At 36.7% G+C, this 25,259-nt stretch overlaps 1 protein-coding gene across 2 annotated transcripts in view; it reads right to left on the bottom strand.

The window, feature by feature from the left end:
- The window catches only part of REV3L (REV3 like, DNA directed polymerase zeta catalytic subunit), a 120,313-nt gene that overhangs the window by 49,673 nt on the left and 45,381 nt on the right, over nucleotides 1–25,259 (bottom strand). For both annotated transcript variants that reach the window (XM_050315855.1, XM_050315856.1), the window contains exons 3-11: nucleotides 22,771–22,845; nucleotides 21,483–21,643; nucleotides 17,341–17,437; nucleotides 8,594–8,688; nucleotides 7,920–8,024; nucleotides 6,898–6,982; nucleotides 6,664–6,812; nucleotides 6,250–6,378; nucleotides 3,484–3,721 (exon numbers count right to left, since the gene is read on the bottom strand). In XM_050315855.1, coding sequence (XP_050171812.1) covers nucleotides 3,484–3,721; nucleotides 6,250–6,378; nucleotides 6,664–6,812; nucleotides 6,898–6,982; nucleotides 7,920–8,024; nucleotides 8,594–8,688; nucleotides 17,341–17,437; nucleotides 21,483–21,643; nucleotides 22,771–22,845 — 1,134 coding nt within the window. The remainder of the gene's footprint in view (nucleotides 1–3,483; nucleotides 3,722–6,249; nucleotides 6,379–6,663; nucleotides 6,813–6,897; nucleotides 6,983–7,919; nucleotides 8,025–8,593; nucleotides 8,689–17,340; nucleotides 17,438–21,482; nucleotides 21,644–22,770; nucleotides 22,846–25,259) is intronic.

Genomic DNA, 25,259 nt, shown 5'->3' with positions numbered 1-25,259 from the left:
TTTTTTGTTAAAAAATCTTTACTGCATTATAACAATTGGCCTCTCTTGGCAGGCTTAACTAAATCACAACCACTATATTTGTTCCATCCCTCACTGAACATGAGCTGTTGCTAATACTATGGTTGCTTTTACTAAGTTAACTGTTCTACACTGGCGTATTTACAGTCATAAATTTGCTGGGGAAAAAAGAAGTACATCTACAAAGAAAAGCTTCCATGATTTTTTTATGTCTTTAAGGTGGCATGGCTTTATTGGAGGATGGCGGGAAGGAAGAAAAAATATAATAGAAAACCGTAAAAAACAAAACCTCCAGTATATTACAACTCTAAAAGTACTTAGGAATTTGATTTCTTCTTCTTTAAAATAAATCTGATATGGACACAATTCTTAACAGAAACTAGCTATTCTGTGGGTACAAGAGAGGAATCCAGATATACAGTAAGGAATTGAGATTTGGGTTTTTTTTTTAAATTTGTGTGTTGTTTGTTTGTTTTTAAGTTTGTGTAGTGCCTTAAAAGATATAAGTATAAATGTTTTGAAGTTACAGGAAGGAAAATCCACAACAACCTAAATACAGTCTACTTTTGCAAAGTTCTTTTATGAGTGGAGTTAGACCATAGTAAGAATTATATTTATCATAACATCCCAGAAATCTGAATGAGCTCAGCACTGAGCTAATTTAGATCAAGTCACATTTATTAGTTCAGAAACAATAGGCTCAAATACAGCTACTTAATTTTCACTCAGATCTGAACACATGACTTGGAAGAGTCAAGTAACAAGCACAGTGAGGTGCCTAAGTGAGCTTAGTTCTCCCTCTTCTTTGTTCCCAAAACATGGAAAAGTGCAGTACAGAGACATTCAGCTCTATATGCAAATTAACATCAAACTAGGAAGAGAGATTAATACTCTGGAGAGTAGACACGTTCTGCTGTTCCAAAGGGATTTCAACTAGCTGGAGAATAAACAGACAGGAACCTCACACACTTCCAAACAGACATATCCAAATGTCCCAAAAATGGGATGAAATATACATGGCTACAAGGAGGGAGACAGACTAGGAAGTGGCTTAGCAGAAAAGGATGAAAAAGCCCTGGTGCACAACTAGTTGAACCTGAGGGTGTGCAGTGTGCCTTTACAGCAAAGAAGGCCCACTGCCTTCTTGGGCTGTGACTGACAGATTGTAGCTGATTTCAGTAGTTGTGAGGCTGTATCTGGAGTGTTGTGCTCAGTTTTGGGCATCCCACTACAAGACAGACACTGACAAACTGGAGCAAATTCAGCTGAGAAGCACCAGGGTGACTGGGGACTGGAACACATGACATATGAGGAGTGACTAAGCAAACAGGATTTATTCAGCATTGAGAAAAAGCTATGAAGAAATCTTGTTGCACTTAAATACCTGATGAGTGCGTATACAGAAAATGCAACCAGATTCAGAGTGCAGAGTTGTATGAAAAAGGCAATAGGTACAGGGCTGCTGCAAGGGATGCTACATATAAGGAAAACATTCTTCATTACGAGGGTGTCTAAACACTAGAACACGTTGCCCATACAGATTATTCCATCTCTGTCTTTGGAGGTACTCAAACCTTGACCAGACAAGGCCCTGAGCAACTGATCTTCCAAAGCTGCTTTGACCAGGGCACTGGAGTACATAGCTACATTTAGATGTTTAGATGTTTAAATGTAGAATTATGCTCTAATCGCAGGTAAATGTCAACTTAAGTCAACCCAGTCAGACTGGAGATGACTTCTGCAGATAACAACTAGGATTTCTTGGCATACAAGCCCATCAGTTTGGATTCCAGGAAAATTTGTGTAACACACGTGATACCACCATACATGAACCAGTCCAAGTCTTGTGGGCTTTTTTCTCCACTTCAACACAAATCAAACCCAAGCCATTTAATTAATTCAGTAGGGTGTGGTTACTCAAGATATTTTATTATCTCATTAATTATCTTACAATTATCTCAATACATTTTCTGAGATAATGGAAGACTGGTTAACGCTCAATAACAGAAAAGTGATAGTATGGATGTGGCAGGATGCATTAGGAAGCAGTACAGATAGAATGAGCCTGAGGGCAGATAGAATAAAGCTGAGCAAAGTCAGATCCATCCTCAGACTCAAACTGACTCTTTATGAGCGAGCAGAATTATGCAGGGGGCAAAGAGAGTCATGCTCATGTCTGAAGTCAGTCCAAATTTTGCAGAGATTTCAGTGAAACAGAACTTGTAATTCCCTCTGAACACAAGCTGACTCCCTGTGGAAGCACCTGTTATGTACATTCTTCTTGGAGCTTTCTGTTTGGGATTAAAATGTAGGTGTATATGAACAAGTTATTGGTGAGACAGCTCATCAAGTCTGTTGAGTTTTTAAATAGGATTCTTTGCTGCGTAAAAGCACTTAATTGCTTCAGGATCCTACCTGACTGCCAAAGTTGTACAGTCATGCCCATACAGAGCTGTGCCTGAGCTAATGAATTCTGCAAGATACAGGCTGGTTTTACACAGAAACTACCACTAAAATGAAGATTAATGTTAAGTATTTTGAGGTGGAAATTTCAACTTCGACTACTATGACGGGAAAAAACTCAAAGAAAATCAAAATCAGACAGGAAAATGAGTTTTAGAGATCAATTATATCTAGAACTTATGAGACTAATGATCTAACTTCTGATTCTGTTACAACTTTTGTGTGTCTATTTCTATACTTCTCTGATTCTCCAAAACATAGCATAATTATAATTTGTGATATAAAAAAACCCCCAAATACCAAGTTCGTATGTCTGTGAAGTCTCTCATATTTCAAATAGAATTATAAATATCAGAAGGTCTGCTCAAAGCAAGGGTGAAGAGAAACTAGATATAGCTGCTTTCAGTGCCTCTCAAGTGTGGACTGTACAAAAGGTCATTATGACCTGAGAAGGTGTTCCAAGAATCTTGGCCTTAAAAATATTCAAGTTGTTGACCTTTAGCAGTTGAGTAGAGTGAGCAACATTCATGTTTTGATTTAAGCTTTGAGCATGGAAACAAATGGGTGTTTTTCTCAGGCCTCTTGGTCAGTCTTCACATGAATACTTCTTAAATATTCACTTCAGTAAAAGATGCGTGAGATACACCTTAATATTTGTACTACATTCAAGGAGTGACCTTACCAGGAAGTTACCACTGAAGGTTTTTTTGTATTGGGACTTAAAGAACAAAAAGCCTACTCAATTTTCCCTCAAAGAGCAAACTAGAAGCTTATGTCTAGCCAAACCTAAACATTTATTCTTTATTTCCAGACAACACGAGTGATTCAGAGCATCACCTAAACAGCTGCATTCCACCCAAAGATCTGCACAGGTTTTTCCAATGTTGTCAACAGAGACCTCTCTACAGCTCACTGAGCTAACTGCACACTTGAAAACAAGGCTGGAGGGAGGAAAGATCCGGCAGAAAAAAAAACATTAAAAAAAGAAAATCACATATATACCTTCTTTTTGGCCCAGGCTCTTCCATGTTAGTGTCCCACCTCTGGGACATTAACAAGCTAAGTTCCATTTCTTCTTTCTCGCACTGTGGCTCATTTTCTTCATCATCACTGTTCTGAGTATTTCGACAGCTTCCAAGAGAACGATGGTGAGAGAGTGTTTTTTGATGTTCCATCTGATATCCATCATTCTCCAATCCAGCCAGCAGATCAATCATGGCCTCATCAGCACTATTCCCCACTGTAGAAAAAGTCCATACAAGTAGAATCTATATTTTGTTCTACTTGGAAATGACTAGTTATAGTCTACCAGTAAAAAACAAACCCAAGTAAAGAAAACAAACAAAAAAAGCCCCTCACCATTTTAAAATCTACTAGTTTGTTATCGTCTATGGCAAGGCAGGCTACAGAAACAAATCTTTTTTCATATCTTATTTTTCAAATTTTATGATTTATTTTTTCTAGCTCTTTATTTAAAATTTTGACAACCTTCTTTTTTTCTGCCCTTCTCTTCTGATTGTACTAGATTCAGTGGAAACACTTCTCTCTCTCTCTCTCCACTCTCCTATTACCTCCTCACATTCAGTAAAGCTTCGCTCTCCCCTTTAATTTCAGCACGAGTGCCAGCTTCTGAAGCATCACTGCCTTTTCAGTGTCCCACCATTTCAATAACTTTGTTCTGTGCTTCTCTCTGTATCACTTGAAGACTTTCAACCACTGCATCTCATGAAAAGGGATACTCATTTAGACAAACTAGTTCTTCCTCCTTCTCTCCTTCACAATAATGCTTAACTTCAGCTCTCTTTTCACTATTATCTGTTCTCTTCACAGGTTTCTCTAAACACTAAAAGTTTACCTGATTTTGCTCCTCTCTTAAATTTTGGTTTTTGTCTTCCTTTATTTGAACCAAGTTTACAGTAATTCATGCACTTCCCTTCTCATTTTTTATTTTCGTTTCTTAAAAATCCTTTCAAGTCACAAATTTTTCTCACTCTCTTCCTGCTTACCAATTCATGATCTCCAGTCTACCCTGCATCTTTGTTACTTCTCTCTTCTCCTTTGGCTGAAGAAGTACAATCCTTACTTTCCTTACTTTACAACAATCTTGAGAATTATATAAAATAGATCTCAACATCAATGAGGAAGGTATTTTACATATTTTACAAAGGCTTCACAAGACACCATACAACCCTTTACAGTGGAAACTATCACCTTTGCCAGAGTTCTGAATTAATCCACTTTCAATTATGCTTTATGTTCTTGGCTCCTTTGCCTTTTGTGAGGTCCCTCAATAAACTCCAACCTCTATTTCACATTAATACATGAACCTTGTTGGGTAATTCACAGTGAACAGTAGAAGTTACACAGTTCACAGCCCCTGTGACACTACAACTCTACAAAGGAATAGTGAAGACTAGTGCATGTTATGAAAGAGCATAAGAGACCAAAATATGCAGCATGTTACTCATGGTCACAAAAGACACCAAGAATTAGTAGCCCCATGACAAAAAGAAGAAGTGGGGAAGGAAAAATGACAAAAAAGAGATAATCAAAAACTTTTCTAATTTTTTCGCTACTCAAAGGAAAAAACATACCACTTCAACACTCTATTTGGTTCAGCAATTCAAATGCACAGTCATAAGACATATCCTATATATTATTTTAGCCACTGCTCATCCTCTCAGGTTTGCTCACGTTTGCCAGTTCCCACATAACTTCTTAGAGTTCTGCCAATAAATCTAAACCCTTGCCTTTAACACTTTGATAACCGAAATCTTGCCTACTCTCTGCAAAATAAAACAGCATCACAAAACAGTCATAATCTAACTTCTCCTTCCTTATCAAGAAAAGATCTCAAGGTTGTATAATGTATTACCCATAGGCATAAACTGTTGCCATATTGTATCTTGTTGTCCATTAACATATTCACACCCTATAGGTATCAAAAGCACTAGAGGCTATGGGTTTTAGATACTCCTCCCTGCCCTGCACCATGTAGTACATTTTAACATTATACATTATATTTACCCAAGAACATACATGGGGAGATAGTAGGAACTATGTGCTTTTCATCTTCTCTAGAGTGTTTGAACTATTTCTACCTGAAGTAGCTTTTCATACAAGTTCCTTTCTTGATTATTTTATTGTTTCCCCCTCATGCCATTCACATCTTTCTGGCGTCATGGTTTTTCTTCCCCTCTTTAATGTTCTGCTTCTTGTTTCTTGGCCTTCCACCACTCTTTTATATCTACACACTTTGGGAAATGCTCTGCTGCAACTTTCCTCTCATTATTAGCCTACTATCCCTCAGTATCTCCAGACAACGGAGTTTCTAAAGACAGATGTCTTTAGCATGTCCTCTACCTTAACTGTAAGAAAGATGCAGTCAGTAACTGCAAGAGTATCACAGACAGACAGTCAAAATCCTCTTTATTCTGATAGTTTTAGCCCTATAACCCTAGGAACACAAGGAAGAGCTATACTCACAAGAGATTGCATTGAGCTGACCTGGAGACATGAAAGGGCTTAGTGAACCAGTAAAACACAGTAGCTTCTACAAATACAGTTCTGGTGACATTTTTAGAAAACATAAGGGGTTTTAGTGCTGGTGGTAGTAGGATATGTGTGTGTATGAAGTTTCAATCTGCTTGACAAACTCCCTGAGGTAAACTACTTACTTTCTTTCATGACCGATTACCTAAGTGAACACAACAAAGACTGTGGAACAACAAAATGGTCTGGGAGAAAAGACATTCCAGTCATACTCACTGAAAACTGTAGTCTGATTCAGTCTTTGAGACAAAGGCTGAAAGCTCTGACTGTTCTCCACAATGTTTAAAATTGCTTCTTCGTTAATAAGTGCCTCCTCTTCTTTAGCAGTATGCACCCTATCGGAGTCTTTAAAAAAAGAAAAAAAAAAGAAGAGAAAGTATAAAACACATAAGACACGTCAATTCATTATGAAAGCAAGCCACTTCAGAATGGATTTTACTATCCAAGATATTTCCATTATTTGCTGTGGCAATTTTAGAAAGGCTTACTCTAACAATAGTAAAAATAAAAGCAAACCTATTCTTTGTTTTTTCATAACTGATAATCATAACTTCCTTCTGCTAATAGTATAAACAACCAAACCATGACACAGATTTACACCTAAACAATTATGACATTAAAATCACTCACCTTTGTTCATCTTTTTATCGTCATGCACTTCTACCATATTAGCTGGCGTACACTGAAAGGCTTCAGGAGAAAGTACCTCAGAATGTAGTGTTAGCTCAGCAGAGAACTCCTCTGATCCATTACTGTAGTCCAATGATCCTGACAATGTTCTAGTTAATTGAAAAGCAATTTTTAAATGCATATTTAAGGTTTGCATAGTATACTATACTTTATGACAAATGGCTAAACACTTACACAGAGAAGTCATTTTGCTTGAGAATTTCTTTAAGTCTCTTCTGAAAAAATTTTTCACTCTCTGTTGCTGGCACAAATCCACGGTCTTTAAAATTCGAAAAATATTTGTTATTCAGTTTGACTTCTCAACACGGAGAGCAGCTAAAATTGCTAATTTTATTAGGAAATGGCTCAAAGTCGAAGTATCTGCTAATTTTAAGTGCCAAAATGAGGGTTGATTTTCCAAGTGTATTTAAACACTTTCAAATACTTCAAATACTCCTACTGATCTCATTTGCAACTGTGAGTATCAACAGCATTTACAAATCACAAAATTCCTCCAAGGTGAGCATCCAGGAAAAGAAAAATCAGTGAACAATTTTGAAAAGTCTGGTTTATGTAGCCTGAATAACCTTACACAGGAACACAGGAAAGAAGTCAGTCAGAAAGCAGTCTGCCTTAGCCAGGAACCTGCCTCTTTCCTTCTTGCAATCTTCTGGTTTACTTGCCAAATGTCATTCATATTTTAAAAGAAACGTGGCCTGGGTTCTGCAGAGAATAGCCTGTTCCTTATGCAATTACTTTGCAAAGCACAGTCTTCCCCTTGTAATGAATTTTACATAAGAACACAGGGATTTGTCTATCCTATTAGAATTTTCATCTAATATCACCTTAGCTATAATTCCACAGAAATTAAAAGGAATTGCTCTTGTGCATAAACTACAATGCAAAGCTTCAAGATAAGTTTTGTCAGTATTTAAACATTTAAATGTTTTCCATCACAAAGCATGCGATCTTAGCTCTCATTATCTTTCATTCTGTCTAGAATGTTTCATAGTTAGCTGAATCATGATGTTTTTAGGCAAGATTATGTATCTTGCTTTAAAAACTGGAATACACACACTGGACAATCAGTAAACTTGGAAGTGGAAAAAAAAAACCCAGTACATCTAAAAAGCCCTCAAACTTGATAAACCAATTTAAATTCTACCTTCCTGCTTGCTTCTCATTCAAAGTCTGGATTAACAGCTGCACAATTTTACCTTGTGATTCAGGTGGCTTAATCTGAGAAGATTCACATTTCTGTCTCCGGCGCTGCTTTTCATCTTCCCATATAGCTTGCAAACCAGGGTTCCTGCCAATCTGGGCTGAAATAGGCAAGAATTCATGAAGGGACGTCTGTCAATGTGACAAAGCATTCTTTCCCCAAATTAGATTCTGACATTATTCTCCATCTCTTTTGTAATTCTAGTCTGTTATTTTTTAACTGTGATTCTTGCCGAACTCTAGGATTCAGTGTCATGTAAAAGTTAAGGTGTAACTTGATTTGTTTTCTAGATCTCCTATTTTAATGTAAATCTTTGGCTTTTTACGGTCTTCTCATCAAGTATGTGTTTGTATGTATATATAGGTGTATGTACATACACATGCATACTTGATGTTGATATTTCCATTATTATTCTCTTTATAGGTCTGAAACCTTCTTTTATGCATTAACAAAAATCTCTTTATATTGTTCTGGTAATAGGTTATTTTTATAACCTGTTTCCTTTCAGAGTTAATTCAAATTATTTTTTAAACTTTATAAATTTTTAGATCAACAATTTACTAACACTGAAATTTGGATTGTGATTTAACTAAACTGAGCTTTAAAAGAAGATGACAACATAGTTTCTATTCTAAGACCATTTTACATGGAAAGTTGTTAACACCTCACCTTCAATATCCAGTTGATTTAAAATGTCGGCAGCTACTGCATCCACCTCCAATTCACAGGTACTTTGTGGCTCAACACCTTTCAACATTAAAGAGCTGTGACAACATAAATACCACAGATTAATTTTATCAATACACTGATTTTGAAACATGCAACATCATTTTCTAACTGCACATCTAAAATATTTCAGGGGGAACAGGAGTCAGTAATTGAATACATAATTATCAGTTCTCATCCTCTCCTGCAAGTCCTTAAATTAATGGTCATATTCAAATCTAATTAGATAAGAAATCTGTATCTTCAACTTAAAGGGTCTGGCTTTTTCTTTTGTGGGGAGAAGAGAAAGAGCTGGTTAACATCTCTAAGTACAATTACAATAATGTTCTCCTCCTCAAATACAAGATGAAATGTTCTCTAGAACTCACACACTGGCAAGAATTTTTCTCTCTCATTCATAGTTAAGAGAAATGCAAAACATGTTAACATTTACAGTTAAGGGAAGTGAAGCAAAAAATGTTTTATTTTTCAGATTTTTTTCTTTATTTAGGCTGGTGAATATAAACAGAGCATTAACAAGCCAAACACATGCTGCACACTAAGGATAGGTGGCTTGGTAAAGACTTAAAATACTAGAAACAGATTCAAGGTTGTTGTACAAGGATCTTGTATCAGCTTCCTGCTGTGTCTTTTCAGAATTGCAATGGACAGTGACCTTCCACTTGTTGCTGTCAGTGAACCAATTTTAAGAAGTTCATGCAGGAAGATAAGAAAGAGAAGCCTTTTCCCAGGTTTATGTGAAAGTCTGTTTACACTTTAAAAATTTTTAGGGAAGCACTGAAAATCCCCTCAAAGTTCTTCAGGACCCTTTATCTAGGTTAATTAACAGGTGATTTAGAGTACCTCTTGTATTCCTACATTCCCTGAGACAAACAAAGCCTCAAAAATCTTAGTAAGATTATAAGATAAGATATAATTCCTTAACATTTTCAATGCTCTCTAAGTTTTGAATAGAATTTACTATAGCACAGGAAAGTAGTAGATGATGTAATTAAAAGCTGGAGATTTCCAACACTTCTTTGAAAATTAGGTATTTAACTATCTAGAAATATAAAACCCGAAAGAAATGCAAAATTAAATTCCAACACTTATGTTGCAGTTATGTTGCATTACGTTGCAGCTGAGTAGTCTGGTTGACACATTTAAGTGATGGGATGCCATCAGTAGGGACCTGGACAAGTTTGAGAAGTGGGTCTTTGTGAACCCTGCGAGGTTGAAGAAGGCCAAGTTCAGGGTCCTGCACCAGGGTAGGGGTAACCCACAGTATCGATACACACTGAAGGAGTTGGAGTCACTGGTGGAGAGAAAGTTGGTCATGAGCTGGCAATGTTCGCTCACAGCCAAGAAGGCCAACTGCATCCTGGGCTGCATCTAAAGCTGTGTGGCCAACAGGTCAAGGAAGATGATTCTGCATCCAGCTCTGGGGTTCTCAACATAAGATGGACTTGGACCTGCTGGAGCAAGTCCAGAGGAGGGACACAAAGATCATTAGGAGACTGGAACACCCCTCCTATGAAGACAGACTGAGAGATGTAAGGAAGAACTTTTTTTTTAAAATGATGTGGGTTGGTGAAACACTGAAACAGGCTGCCAAGAGAGGTCATGGATGTCCCGCCTCTGAAAACATTCAATGCCAGCCTAGACAGGGCTTTAAGCAACCTAATCTAGTTGAAGGTGTTACTGTTCATTGCAAGGGGGGCTGGTCTAGATGACCTTTAAACATCTCTTCCAACCCAAATTATTTATGATTCTATGGCCACTTTTAAGGACAATACACTGTCATCACTCCCCTCCCTTCCCAGTTAAACCATCAGTTGAGAAAGAAGTCCATAAATATGCTCAAAATGCATACTTTTCATGTCATTCACTTTGGGTGTTCACATTCATTAAAGCATTTGAACAGAGCTTGCCTGCACAAAGGGTAACAGGAACTACAGGCAAGCTGAGATCTGTATTTTGATCCCACAACAAGAAAGAACTGCAAGATCACTGGGAAACAAAAATGAGGGAGGAGGCTGCAAAAATTGTTGGCTTCCTTCACAAAAATTAAAGCATTTCTGGGAACAAGCAAAATGGGACCACAATACAGAACAGCCACTGATATCAGAAATCTGGTAAAGATCTGCCTTTTACTTGTTTGGAGAATACAACAGCAAAGCAAAGCTCTGAACTTTCTACTTTTGTTAATTTCCTCTTTTAAAAGAATACAATAAAAAACAAACAAACAATGGGGGGAGGGGTAGGGAGAAAGAAAAAATGAAAGGTCTTAGAAATTTTAAGAAAAAAATGTATTTTAGGGTTAGTGACCTATTTCTGAAGAGTTTGTTTCATGACCAAAACTGTTAATTGAAGCATTTGCCTTTTCTCTGACAGCTTTCTACTCTTTTCCCTTCAACTAGTTAGGACACTTGTCAAAAAAATCTCATGTCTTGGTTTTTCACATCCCCATCAAGAGTGTGGCCAGTGAGTTGTTTTGAGAACTGATCAAGATCAAAGACAAAACTGGCCAAGAGCCTTCCAAATAATCAGATTTCTTATCTACAAGAGATTCTAATATGGATTTATCATATAAAAATAACATTAAATTCAACACTGCTGAATTAGGAACAAACTGGTAGTTGTCAATGTAACTTAAATATTTTTCCACAATAATATTAATGTGAAGCATATTCTTTGTCTGTAACTCATTCAAATAATTTGAGCAACTAGAAGCAGAAGAGCTCATTTTGCCCAAGCTCTAAATCAAACAGACCTAAGGAGTCTCTCTGCCAAACAACAGTATTCCAATTCACATGGCATATTATTCAAATTACAAACAGTGAGCTAACAAATGTAAGATTTATCATCATAATTGTCATTAACATTTCCAAGATGAAGGTAGGCCTGGCAGTCAAAACTGCATGATCTGAGGACTGACGTGGAAGTCAACGAAGACACCTGGCATGTACAGAAAGTTCTTCATAACACTAGAAAAAACATCTTCCCAATACAACCAGTTCATTAGCTTGGCATTTAACATCCTTGTCAAGGTGAGCTGCTAGACATCTGCACTAGTTGAAGTCAGGGCGGTAGCACTACAAGCTTCTGCAACATTCAGATAAGCCACAGAAGCCAAGAAGCCATTTGCTCCCACTTCAGGAAAAGCCTCAAAGGACACATGAAAGCAGAGCAGATTTAACTGGCCCTTCTAACATTTTAAATTACGCTGATTAAAACAAAAATGTCAGGAGGTGAGGTAGGAGCATAAACTGTCCTGACGTACAGTTATTTAACATGATTACATGTTGCTTGGGAACTGTTTCATCTGAATATTGTCAATAGTTTGGTCAGCTGGTAGGTTTGGTGCTTTTACTCACCTAAAGAAATGTGTACAAAGCAACCATATCTCTGTTCTCCCATATCAAGACACATTTACTCAGCAGCTTAAGTGTTGTTTTTAGCAGGAGAGAAGACAGCATGAAGAAGTCAGAACATGTCTAGTCTCCCAGATGTAGTCAGTTGAAAATATTAACTATTTCAAGTCATTAGCAGTTGCAAAACCTTGGAAGATATTCAGAATGGCCTGTTTGACACAGATTGCCTTACACAACAGACTAATCACCTGCTTCACATCACAGGCATCAGTTTTGAAAAGAAAAATCATGGTTTATGTAATGTGAAAACCGTGATTTGAGGATATCTGTCTTAAGATTAAAAAAGAAGACTTAGTCCCAGACAAAGCTTCTAGGTTTCATTTTGCAAAAGAGAATGTACAGAGAATTGTTCACAAGATACAGTTTGAATACAGATACTTGAAAAGAAGGGTTAAGTGAGGTGGAATAGGAATAGAAGCAACCCGGCTGCAAAAGAACAGAAGTTTACTCTCCAAAAAGCAAGGTAAATCAGGATTGCACAACACTGAGTTGCCATGCTAGGCTACCTGGGATACTCATACCAGTCCATTTTAAATTGCCTTTCATACCTATACACCATGCTGAAAAACTGCAATACAAATCCATCTTGCCTTTGTATAAAACTCTCCAAACACATTATTTTGAGAAGAGATAGAAAAAATGGTCATTATTTTTTAAGAAAATAATAGTTTGTTTGCACTATCGACTGAGATGGTAACTATAGTTTAGGATGAAACCTGTGCTCAAAGAAAGTACCATGGTTTGGTTTCTCAGATGCTGAGGCAATGAATTAAAGCTACAGTCAACTACCTACACCACTACATACAGTTAGATAGATCAAAGTCCTCAAAAACCTTGAAGAAGGAACATCAATGCCAGTATCCTAATTACCAATATTAATGACAGCCTAAAGAAACAAGTTCTGTGATGACTGCATCTGAGGTATTTATAATGTTAAACTGAGCACAGTTGACAAAAATTAACTTTGTGAAGAATCTGAAAAATATCACTCAACTGCACTAATAAGGACCCTAAAATTTGACATAATAATTTTCCATTTGCTGTTCATGAAAGAAAGCATGTCTTTGTTTTCAGGATGTTCCAGTGACTTAAATAACATGCATATTATATTAAAAATCAAACAGTTAAATAAAAACATGCACATCCAGACAAGTGAAAAAAGCAATTATGACAGTCACAAACCTAGTAAAAATCTGCTAGACTGTGCAAAAGTGTTATGTGTCAGATCTCTCCACTTCCATATAAACTAGTGTCTAATAGCAAATCTAGGATTTCTAAAAAGTGCTTCTCAAAAGCATTCTGCCAGTCATTCTGCTTTTAACACATCATGTTCAAGCGGTAGACTTGACTGGCAGACTATTTCAAGTCTGATGTTTAGCAGAAAGTTTTCTCAGTGGAACTCTTATAAGGGTTTCATCATTCATTATCACCTACTTGAGAAATAACATAAATGTGTCTCATGTAAAGAATTCCTGGTGTCAAAAACTTTAGGATAGCATTGCCAGGTTCAGGTGACTGCTGCCCGTTTTAAGGCAGGCTTTGCAGGCTCCAGGGTAGTAACACTGGCAAGTATTGTATCTAAAGGCCTTAGAACATCAGGCATTCCTGGGCACTAGAGGCTTTGGACATTTGTCCACTTCATAACAGAATCACTCTGGAATTACATTAAAAGACATGTTCCTGGCTCAATACAGTATGCTAATCACAGCAGCAAGTTAGTAATTCAGAGATTTGTCAGGAGCAAGACAGGACATGGCTGGGTTAAATACTGTTTTGGAGAAGTGGCAGAGTAGCAAGGTGATCTCTGGTACTGAAGAGGGAGTTCAGTCACCAAGAAAGCTTGGCATAGTTCTCAAAAATTCTTTGAAATAAGGAACCACCACTGGCACTTACTCATGCAAAATGCTGCCCATGTCACATAACATGACTTCTAAACAGTATTTTGCATATTAACTTCCAGGTACCCAGAATCATAGTTCAGCCAACTGATATACTGTGTTCCAAAGTCAAGAAGTGTCCAATCACTGGCACTGTTTCGTTAAACAAGAGAACTTTCTAACTCCCAAGTACAGAAGGACTTAGCAGATACATGTTGGACTATCTCTAAAACGTATTCTCAACGTGCACAAAACAAAGGATAATGAGGCCAAACAGACATCCCAGTCACTAAGAATACAAGACTGGCCTAGAAGTTTTGTGGTCTCAAACAATATTTGAATGTCTTTTCCCTTTTTGTTTTTTCTTGACATAACAACTAACTTCAGTGTACAGCTGAAAGGTAGGGAAAGATTTATGTGATTTTCATGTCTGATGTAAACGACAAACAAAGAACTTAGAAGTTCGGTGACAGAAGAAACTCCAAATGCTGCTGAAAACAGTCAAGTGGTGAAATACAGTAAGTAAATTTTTTTTGCTAAACAATTCAGAAAACAGATAATATCTCTTAAAATGAAGAGGACTGGATAATAAAGTATGGGGATTCTCCTGGTATTGCACATGAAACTAGAAATCAATACAACTGTTGATATAGCTACACACAGAAGCTAAATATGTTGGGACTACAGAACTCATTAAGGAAAGACAGAAGTAAAGGAAGGAAGGCAGCTTTACAGATATCAATTAATGCTGTAGACTGCAAAAATAAAAACAACTGAGTCACAGTCATTTTAAGAAACTTCCTTGGGCTTCCTTGGGTAGGTATCTCATACTATCTGGGTCAGATGCACCCTAAGCAAGGTTGATCATGACAATTATAGGTTCATTCAAACAACCTAGATACAAATTTTCAGAATTTGAAAGAAAATAAAGTAGGAAGGTAATCTGAAAGATGGACTGCAGCATGGGTTCGATTACAAGAACACTGTTTTAAGTTGATGCCTCCCATAAATAATCCAGGAGAAATTATAACAGGCAATTAATTTGGTGTAGATACAGATAAAGTAAAATTAGGACTGGAAAAATTTAGGTTTGTTACTTTGCTGTGACATGTACATCCTACAGCATAGGGAAGACAGTCATGGTAGAACACCTTTAATAAAAAAGTTAATTTTCTAGGCAAAAGTATGTTTGACACAATATCAAATGGAAAAAAAATCAGTTAGAGGAGTCATTTATAAATGAGTTCCTAATCCATTAAAGCATTTTAAGAGCTAAGTAAAGGTGGAATTCCTATTGGTTATATAAAAATACCCCAAAGCATTGATACAAAATTTGTAAAACTGAATATAGACCAGTTTCTGTGACTGAGTCCACTTCTCATTAATATTTTTGGCAGAAAATGCAGCAGTGTGGTAATGAATTAGAATAATAAACAGGATGAAACTTAAAAATGGGATGCAAGATCCTATAAGAACTTACAAGGGATTCCAAACAGAAGATGCTCAATTCGAAAAAAAAAAAAAAAGGAAATAATCATCTTGAACTAATAAATCCTAAAATGATTACTAGCCAAAGTGGTATGATAAATGAAACTGTAAAGCGTATCAGGAACTACCAGTATCACTGCATATGGTGCTAAAGAGAATCTGTCTGGTATCTTATGTAGTATTCAGGCTTTATGTTCAAGAAATAAATTCCTGCTGGCGAAAGTACAGAGAATAAATGCTAGGGAAATGGACAGACTTGGGTTTTCCCCATTACTGCTAACATCCCCCTTCTGGAACAGGTGTGAGTGCCGGAAAAGGACTAGCACAAGTGAGGTGCTGCATCCCTGGCTGTACACACAGGAGCATGGAAGAAGGCAGAAACAAGGCCTGTGGTTATAGCTATGAGGATGCATGCCTTGGCTCCTGCTGAGCTCATTCCTCTCTGGTTTTGACAGCCAGGAAGTGCTACTTTGCTTTCTTTTTATCTGCATTCCCCAGATCTGTGTAAAGTAACATCAGATGATCCTGGTCTAACTTAACGATCCAGCCTTCCAAAGGTTAAGTAAGTTGGCTTACACAACCAAGCCAAATACAGGTTGAAAAGGACTGTGAATGAAGTGTGCAGCCAAAAAGGAGAAGAAACAGTCCAAGAACAACTGGATACAAAGTGACCACAAGTAAAATCTCAATTGTTGTTACAAAAGAAGAATGTTGTTACAAAATCTTCTTAAAGTAGAAGTAGTAGAATCGAAAACCAGATGCTACCTAACACAAGCTTTTGCACACCAGAAAAATCTGAAGTATGGTTTAAGGCATGCACTTCCTACTGGAGAAGCAAATGTTTCCAAAACATAACAGCAGTGGGAAACAGGGAATATGGAGCCTGATATGCATTTTGGAGGAGAATGACAGGAACCACCCTAAGACTAAGAAGACTACTAGATGACAGAAGGACCTGTCAAACATTAGGAAGTAGCTTAAAGAAGGAACTTGTTATGGGTAAACTATACATATCAAAGTAGATCCAGACACTTCAGTCAGTTTCTCTCCCCTCCCCAACTCATCAAGTCCAGCTGTTAATTTAGCAGTGCTAAACCATATCCCCAAGTGCCAGAACCACATCTTTTGAATACTTCCAAGGATGGCAATTCTACCACTTCTTGGGCAGCCTATTCCAATGCCTGATTACCCTTTCAGTGAATAAAATTTGTCCTAATATTCAGTCTAGACCTTCTCTAGCAAAACTTGAGGCCATTTTCTTTTGCCCTGCTACTTGTTACCTGGGAGAAAAGACTGACCCTGGCCTGACTACAATTACATTTCAGATAGCTGTCAAGAGTGATAAAGTTCCGCCCTTAGCCTTCTTTTCTCCAGGCTAAACAATTCCAGCTCCCTAAGCTGCTCCTCATGAGCCTTGTGCTACAGAACCTTTCCCAGTTTCGTTACCCTTCTCTGGACACTTTCTAGCACCTCAGTGTCTTTCCTGTAGTCAGGGCCCAGATCTGGACATAGGATTTGAGGTGCGGCCTCATCAATGAGGTCATTTTACTTAAGAATGATTACAAAACCAGAATCTGTGAACTGATGTGTAACTATTCTCTATAACTACTAAACTCCCTTGGCTTTTCATCAGAAGTCATTAGCTAGAAACTTATCTTCCAAAAACCAAAAAGTTGAATTTGACACATATATTCCCACTATTATGTCCTGGTTGGATTTTTCCAACCATATACCAGAAAGTGTCAGATGACCAAAACTATACCAAGAAACTAAATAATAATAATTTGTGTCATATCAGCACCTTTTTTGAACATATAAGGGTCCTTTAAATCAGACTGGAATCCTATATTGCATACAAGTCGATGTATATAACAAAATACAGCATAGATTAAAAAAAAATTGGCATGCTGACCTTGGTATTTCATCTTCTTCCCATTCAGTGAAAGATACATGGCTTGAATTTTCTGACAAATGAATTCTATGATGTTTACTAACACCTGATGTATCACCTAGGAAAAAAAAGTAGAATGAGAAATTAATTCATTTACATGGCAATATTTTTACACATATAATTATATAACTGCATTTATTATTTAATATTGCCAGTAGATGCTCCAAAAGACTAAATAGCACTGCATGATATCATCTTCACAAATTACTGTGCTATTATATAAATGATCTAACTTTCTTTCTAACATGCAGATACATACAAAAAGAAAAATATATTCCCAACACACCGATATTACTAGAATTAAATTTGTTGTGCTCTAGTCATACCTTAACCTACATTCAATCTTTTCCTATTTGTGCAAGTTTCAAAATAAATTGTACAGATTCTGACATAAACTTCAGCATTCCCAAGTGCTGGGTCAGAAACCAATGGAAATTAGAAGCCAAAGAAAACACTAAATCCTACTTCACACTTTTCCTCTTTCTTATTTGTGAGCTGAAAGGGAATATAGAATATATTCCAGATGCAGTGGCTGTAGCAATAAGTGGAAACCTGCAACGAAGGCAAATATCTGATCTACAAATAAAGAAAACACCATCTAAGTTTGCTCAGAGGTTTCTGTGTGAGGAAGTGTGCTACAAAGTCATGCTGGAGAAGTCTCCTCTGAAGATTTACTACCTCCCTTATGATCTCTGTCTGAACCTTCAGTCTTCAGATGAAGGGAAGACAATATACACAGAATATGGCACAAGAAATCAAAAAGCTCAGGAATGGAGGGAGGTGGAAAGGGAGGAGACTTTGAAAATTACTTAGTCTCCCACTTCTATCCAAAAGACCAGACTGAACCTTGAATTTTTTCAGCTATGTTGGTGTCACAGACCAGCAGTTTTTTGGAATTAAATTTACCTTTTAGCCACAGCAAAGACTTTCACATTTGTTAAAGATATGCTAATTAAACAACTCAGTTCTCAGAGGTCTTCAGTAAGTAAGTATTTATTAGAATATGTATTTTTATTCTATAAATTTCATAATGGTCTTGCCAATGTGAATTCCACTACTTGGAACAGCAGGGATAGGGATATGCCATGTAGCAAAAAGCCCTGAATACTACAATTACTACAGAAGCAACTGGCAAACACCATGCCAAAAGAACCTTAAAAGCTACAAGCAGAAGCAAGCAAGCTTCACTAAATATGTTCCAGACCAAGCTTACTGCACCCAGACTTACTTACTGCACCCAGTTCATGCAAACTCTGTCTCCACAACAGACTCTTAAGTGCACTGACATGGTACACAGACACTAAACACACGTGGGATATGGGGCACTCAAGTGCGGTGAAGAGACACACTTGTGCTTATGTGGGAACTAACTCACATATCAGCCACACCAGCACTGTTACTGCCTAATGCACTGTGATGCCTAAGCAGGTGATTCCAGGAAGACAACACAAAATATCTGATCCCATTTGCACAGATTCAGCTCAAACCTAGCATAGCTTCGTGTCTGTGCTATTTCAAAGTGATGACTTGTCCCTGGGCAGAGCTGGTCCAGGAAGAAACAGAGCCATGTTTTTACTGTGTGGCACATCAGCTAATTCTCACTATTAAAATATAAGCTGACTATGTATAGAAACATCTCTTGTTGTTTTTCATCTGCAACTTAATTATTATGAGCTGACAAAACAGGGCTAAATAGCTGTGTATTTTAAAGGAAAATACATCCCACAGTAGCTGTGCAAGTTTATAGGCCAACTGATGAAAAATATACCATTATTTTTCAAATTTATATGTATTTCAAATACCACACCAGAGTAGTTTTAGTGCATTATTTCCTTTCTTCCCCATGAATGCTATTTTCATATACTTCTAAAAATCGAGTCTCAAATTCCTATATTAGTTTGTTTGTTCTGTAAAGTTACTCATAGGGATAGATATTTAAGGACACTCAATATTCCCCTTTTCCTGATATAAATATCTTTAAAGACAGTAGCAATGATACTTCAAGGTCTTTTGTAGTCATATTACAGAAGAAGATTCAACTACTGAAAACAAAAGTTTTGCAATAATTATAGTGGCACGTGGTGCACGAATGAACTTGCAGCCTTCATCGCTGTCCATAAAGACAAGGACTTGAGTAAATGAACTCCCACATCTTCTGGATACAGGCTGAGGAAGGCAGAATAGTCCTGCTACTAACAAATTTGCCTGTTGGCCTCTCTCAGCCTTCAAAACAGTCTACTTATCTCAGTGACAAAAATACCACTGGAAATAGGCTCCTGAGGCTGCTTACTTACATTTACAAACAGATCTATTACAGAATTTTCCACTACTTGCCAGACCAAATTTTAGATCACGATCTGCAAGGGAAGTAAAATAAGTGTTTGCTGCACATATTTAGGCAAAGGCTTTTACTGCTGTCTAAAAGACCACGTTTGGCCTGGTCTGCACGACACAACTATACTTGACTGAAATGAATGCATACTCCCAAGACAAAGACGCTGTGGAACAGGCAGGTAAGCGTGTCAATTGTAAGCAGAGGCTGTGCCTTCTACACCCATTCAACAGGTCTGCTTAGAAAGGGTTGCTGTACAAGGACAGGCCTCTTGACAGCAGTGCCTCTGTAAGGCTGTACCAGGGACAAACCATTTGTTGCTCAGCTGTTGTGCCAGGAGCAGCAGACAGTGATCCTGTGCCTGTCCAGCAGACTGAGGCTGGCTACTTATGGATGTGTGATGTGAAGCCATGTAGAGCAGTATGAATCTTGCTAGGAGCACTGTAGTCATCATCTGATCAAGCCAGACAAGGTTGTCTGTCATTATCTTCCCATTTGGGAACCTACTGGGTTCTTTCCTATAAGAATAGTCAGAGTCCACTGGTCTCAGCCCATGGTTCTCTTTCATCCTCTTGTTCCCATTCAAGATTTAGGTTTCTCATGCTTAAATAAATGATGAAGGAGAACATAAATAGGTTATGTCTTTAATCTATCATCTGAAAGAGAGGAAAAAGAGCTATAGAAAAAGAATGGAAACAACTATTTGGTATAATCACAGTGAATGTTTCCAGAAGGCTGCTTTGGACACTTAGAAGACAAAAGGTACCTAACTATACTTCCTCAGGACTGAAAATGCTAAAGATGTTCTTGTCCATGGCTGAGCTTTTGTCTTCCTATAGTTCTGACACCAGCAAAAAGTGTGGCCTATTGTTGTGCATGAAAAGGGTATTTTCCTTTAAATGAGAATGAATTATAAAACTCCATGCATTAGTCTACTGTTGCAATAATGAAACAAACTTTAAGTCAGCATGATTATTACATAGCGTTTTTACAGGAAGATACTTTACCATTCTTTCCAACTTCTGCTTTAGCTGTAAGAACAATTATGATCTAAACAATTCTTATTTTATTAAATGTTAAGCACCAAAGACATCATGGTTTTCCTGCTGTTATCTCTCCTTTATAATGAAGCATTTAGATAACATTAGGGACATTCTTACCAAACTTAATTTTTATGTCAGTGTGTACATTCAAAATGACAAACTAACTTTTCAAAATACTTCCTTTGCTCAGATGTTAATACTTCAAATTTCACCTTAGAGCAAATGGCCTTGGCACAAACACAAGCACTTTGATTACAAACATTGCTTGTCATCAGAGCATAATAATTAGCCATAATTTTACACAGATACTACTGCAGCAAAAAAAATTAATTTGGACTGAAATAAGGATCAGAAACAAACATAAAAAAATTAAGCAACAGTATTAGTTTGCTATCTTCCATGTCAATTCTTCAACTAAACAATGACAATTTTTAATCTAACTTGAAAAGAGGTGTGGTCATCTTATGAAAATGGTCACAACTGCACTGGTGACCGAACATAAGTTTCTTCTTTCAGGAAGCAGGCCCTTCCTCAATCCCATACACAGGGACAAAAAGGAAAAGAGATACACAGGGACCTTGTTTTGACACAGAAAACAAACTTTAGGGAAACAACACTATACACATTCAGCCAAACTATAGCAAAAGTCTGATAACTAGTGACATTTTGTTCAAAATGGTAGCTTTCAGCCTTCAAAACAATTTGGTCTTAAGAAATAAACACCTTACTTTTTCTCCTTGCCTTTCTGAATTTGACAGCAGCGAGGTTTATTAAATTCATTCCATATAAGTTGTAGTCTATAAAGAGTTGAAGGAGGTAGGGAATATGGGCTTCATGAGGCTGGTAAGATTTGTTCATTATGGCTCCACCTTGCAGAAGCTCACAAACTCTAAAATTAAAGACAAATGTGGACATAAACAAAAAATTATTCCAGAACAACAATAATGACAGTTGATTTTATCAAAATATAAAAGACTTTTAAAATTTTGCCTTAGTTGTATTTGTAACTTAAGAACTGTGTTTTCACACTAAAAGACACTCAGAAATGGTCTCTGCTAATACAGATACAATATTTGGGTGTTAGTTACAAAGGAGCCTTGAATCCTTCAGCCTAAAAAGTATGAAACTTTCCAAAAAAAAAACATCCTACACTATTCCTTCAACTGATCCAAAGCCACTGTAGGCCATGGAAATCTTTTCTACAAAGTAACTGTTGCAGTTGTGTGCCTACACATCAGTAATAACTTTGAAAGTCTCTCTAGTTCTCCTAGAGAAACATCAACATGTATATGATGTCCTCCTCAGTTTTAAAGCTAAATACTGTATGCTCAGAAGTAGTATTTCAACTACTCCCTAGAAGCATGACAAATCCTCTGTTTTAAACAGCTACACATTAAAAAATAACTGCAAGTATTTGGATAATTATGAATTAGTGCAGTAAATTTATCTCAAATTAATAGTATATATCTACAAATCAAAGAAAAGCACTAAGCATTTCTAAATGCAACAAACTGGGATTAAAAATAAAGTTTTCTACAGAAAAAAAAAGGAACAATTTCAGTGAATTGTCAGTGCTTATTTGGATAGGATCAATTCAAATATGAGAAGCTACAAATTTCAAAGCTGCCATGTCATGTTCCTGAATTTACTGTAACTACTCTGACATTAAGATTGAGATCAACAGTGCTTTCATGTAACAGAACACTATTGAGAAACAGAGAAACTGTCTAATAACAAAAGCTAATTTGCAAATTTGTCCAAGTGTTCAAGAATTACAGTTAACACAAGACAACTAAAGGCAAGTATGTTTTGCTCTTGCTTTCCTAACATGCTACTGCTTTAAAAAGGTTACCGATGTGTTTAAAATTAGCAATTTCTAAAGTGTTTTGAAAATCTTGGGACAATAACTCTGTAACTTTTATTTTGTTAAGCTACTGGTGAATCTTGTTTCAAAACTGACTTTTTAATTCAAGATATAAGGAAATCAGACACAACTTTGTATCTCCACATCTTTACCTTTTTACCATTGCAGGATTGTAAAGATAAATCTTCATAAACTGTCTCTCCTTTTCATGGTAACCGTAAAAAGGCCTGGAGAGAAAGAAATAAAAGCAAGAAGCCAGCCAGTTATGCCGTGGCATTTATTCAAACACATTTTACTATAAAGAGTATTCAATTCCAGAGGGCAAAAATTAGAAGATAAACTGCATAGCCAGGAGAATGAAAATTTCCACGTGTCAGGCCAAAGGGGAACATTATGATTCTGTATAAGGATAAAAAGAATAGGGGCTATACATATAAAAATATATATAAAAATAAATTAGAAGGCACTTATGGCTTAACATAGTTTCTAACTTTCCCCACACGAAAACACATTGATGGCACATCATTATAATAGTACTTTTAATTAGATGGACTGCTTCAAAAACAGCCTTCATACTTTCTGACAAATGTTGCAACGAAGTCCTTAAGGACATTAATCCTACAGATCAGGTGTAAATGAGTAAATACCAGCTGTATAACATAAATAACTGAACAACGTAAATGGTTTAAAGAGTGAATAGCTGCCCATTATCAGTGATTACTAATCACCTCGTGCATTAAATGAGGCATGAATCCTGAAGAAAATAGGATCTGAGCATGCAATTAAAGAATATACAGGACAATGAATACGTCAAGACTAAGCTGAGGTTGAACAGGCAACATTAATTCTGGTATAACTTGACTGAATTACTGACTTTTCAGCATCTAGAATTCTAATCTAATCTAACATGCTTGTAAACCAGTGTGCTAAGGAAACAGGACATAATTGAACGTGTTGGGTGAATGCAAGAAGTCTACAGCTTGCAGTAATCATGACCAAAGTCAACAGAAATTCAGGAAAGTATAAATTTACATGTTACCTCTACAGAACAAAATAAAATATCTTAATCAAAAAAATGAAGTTCAGTAGTAAGAGGGATTTCAGTTCTTAAATAAAATGCTAACACAGCAGAACCTCACAACTACTGCTACCTTTAATATGGTTAAACATGCATGCATGCATTTAGTACGTCCAAAAGCTAGACTGAACTGTAAAAAAAATTTTGTTTCTGACATTAAAACTGAGCTACATTGAAACAACAAATTTAAAGATACTAAACTGAAAAGGAGATCGTACCTTCTATAATGATTCACTCTCTCTCTTATACAGTATAAACCTAATGACAGGTTATATACATTAAGCTATAATGGCTCATCCTCACACTGATATAGCAGCAAAGAGGACAAAATCTTCAACACTTTCAAGGTTAGCTATGAACACCTTATTTAACTTCACAACAGACAAGGACAGAATATTTTGCCTTTTTTTATTCTTGGTCCTCCACTATGTTTGGAAACTATTGCAACAGAAATTTTATATTAAACTTACAGAGGTTTAACAAACACTTTCAACACAAAACAATCTTTCTGCTAATGCAGAAGAGCAGGGACAAGACAGTCTCCAGGACAGGCTTCTTACCACAGAGATACTGTATCTCTGAGTAGAATCTGTCTCAGGTGAGAACAGATCTGTGTGACTACATGTCTATCTACCCAGGTAAAGATGAAGATATCTTTCAGTTAGGCTCTTACACAAGCAAGTAAAATACCTGGAACACTCTTTCCTAGGCTGCATTGAGGCAATGAGCATCTGACTTTCAGTAAAGGCTCTCTTGAAGCTCTAAGACAAGGAAGGTGAAAAAGAGGCAGGTTCTCCTAATTTCCACTTGTTATTTTCTCACTGATTCAAGTAAAGATTGTCTTCAACAGTTTACTTTGCCCAGCGTTCACTGTTGAAATGAACAGCTATACTACAATTTATATAGTTCCCACAAAAAGAACAAAATTAAGGAATTTGGGGGGGGGGGTTACCTTACCTGTTACTGTAAAAATATAAGAAAGTTCTGATTGAAAATAAAAACCCGTTATTGCAGCCAGTTTACTAGCAATATCTGGAAGCCACTAACACTGGCTAGGACCAGAAATATTATCTTCTTACTCTTAACAATTAGAAAGAGTATATTTCAGAAGTGCATGAAAAGAAAAAGATAATGCTGCACAGTACTGAAGATTAGCATTTACATTGCTTTGAAGATGAAAAATTGCATGCATGTATAGACTACTTGTGTTCCTCCAGGACAGTTTCCTATTATTTGCTATGATTTGATATATTTTTTTCAGCCCTTGATTATGCAAGATACATAAAAATTAACTAAGAGAATCCTTAAAATGTTAACGTTCAATAATAACATGCAGTTCCAGCAGTAGTAGAACTACATCACATAAAAAACAACAGTCAGCCTGGTAGATAAAGAAATTAATGTTTAAGAACCTCCACTTCATGACTTGTACTGCTGGAAGAATCAGATAGATACACATGACCTGAACTGTGGGGGCCATTTTAGATAAATAAAAAAAGGAGACCTAGAGTCAATCTCTTGCAAGGAATGCCTGGTCTTGGGGAACCCAGAATAATCTAGAAA

Source organism: Myiozetetes cayanensis, unplaced genomic scaffold (genome assembly GCF_022539395.1).
Source record: "Myiozetetes cayanensis isolate MyiCay16 unplaced genomic scaffold, myiCay2020 scf2-11, whole genome shotgun sequence".
In the NCBI taxonomy this organism is placed as follows: Eukaryota; Metazoa; Chordata; class Aves; order Passeriformes; family Tyrannidae; genus Myiozetetes; species Myiozetetes cayanensis.
Note: the sequence above shows the minus strand (reverse complement) of the source record. Positions and strands in the feature narration are given on the sequence as shown.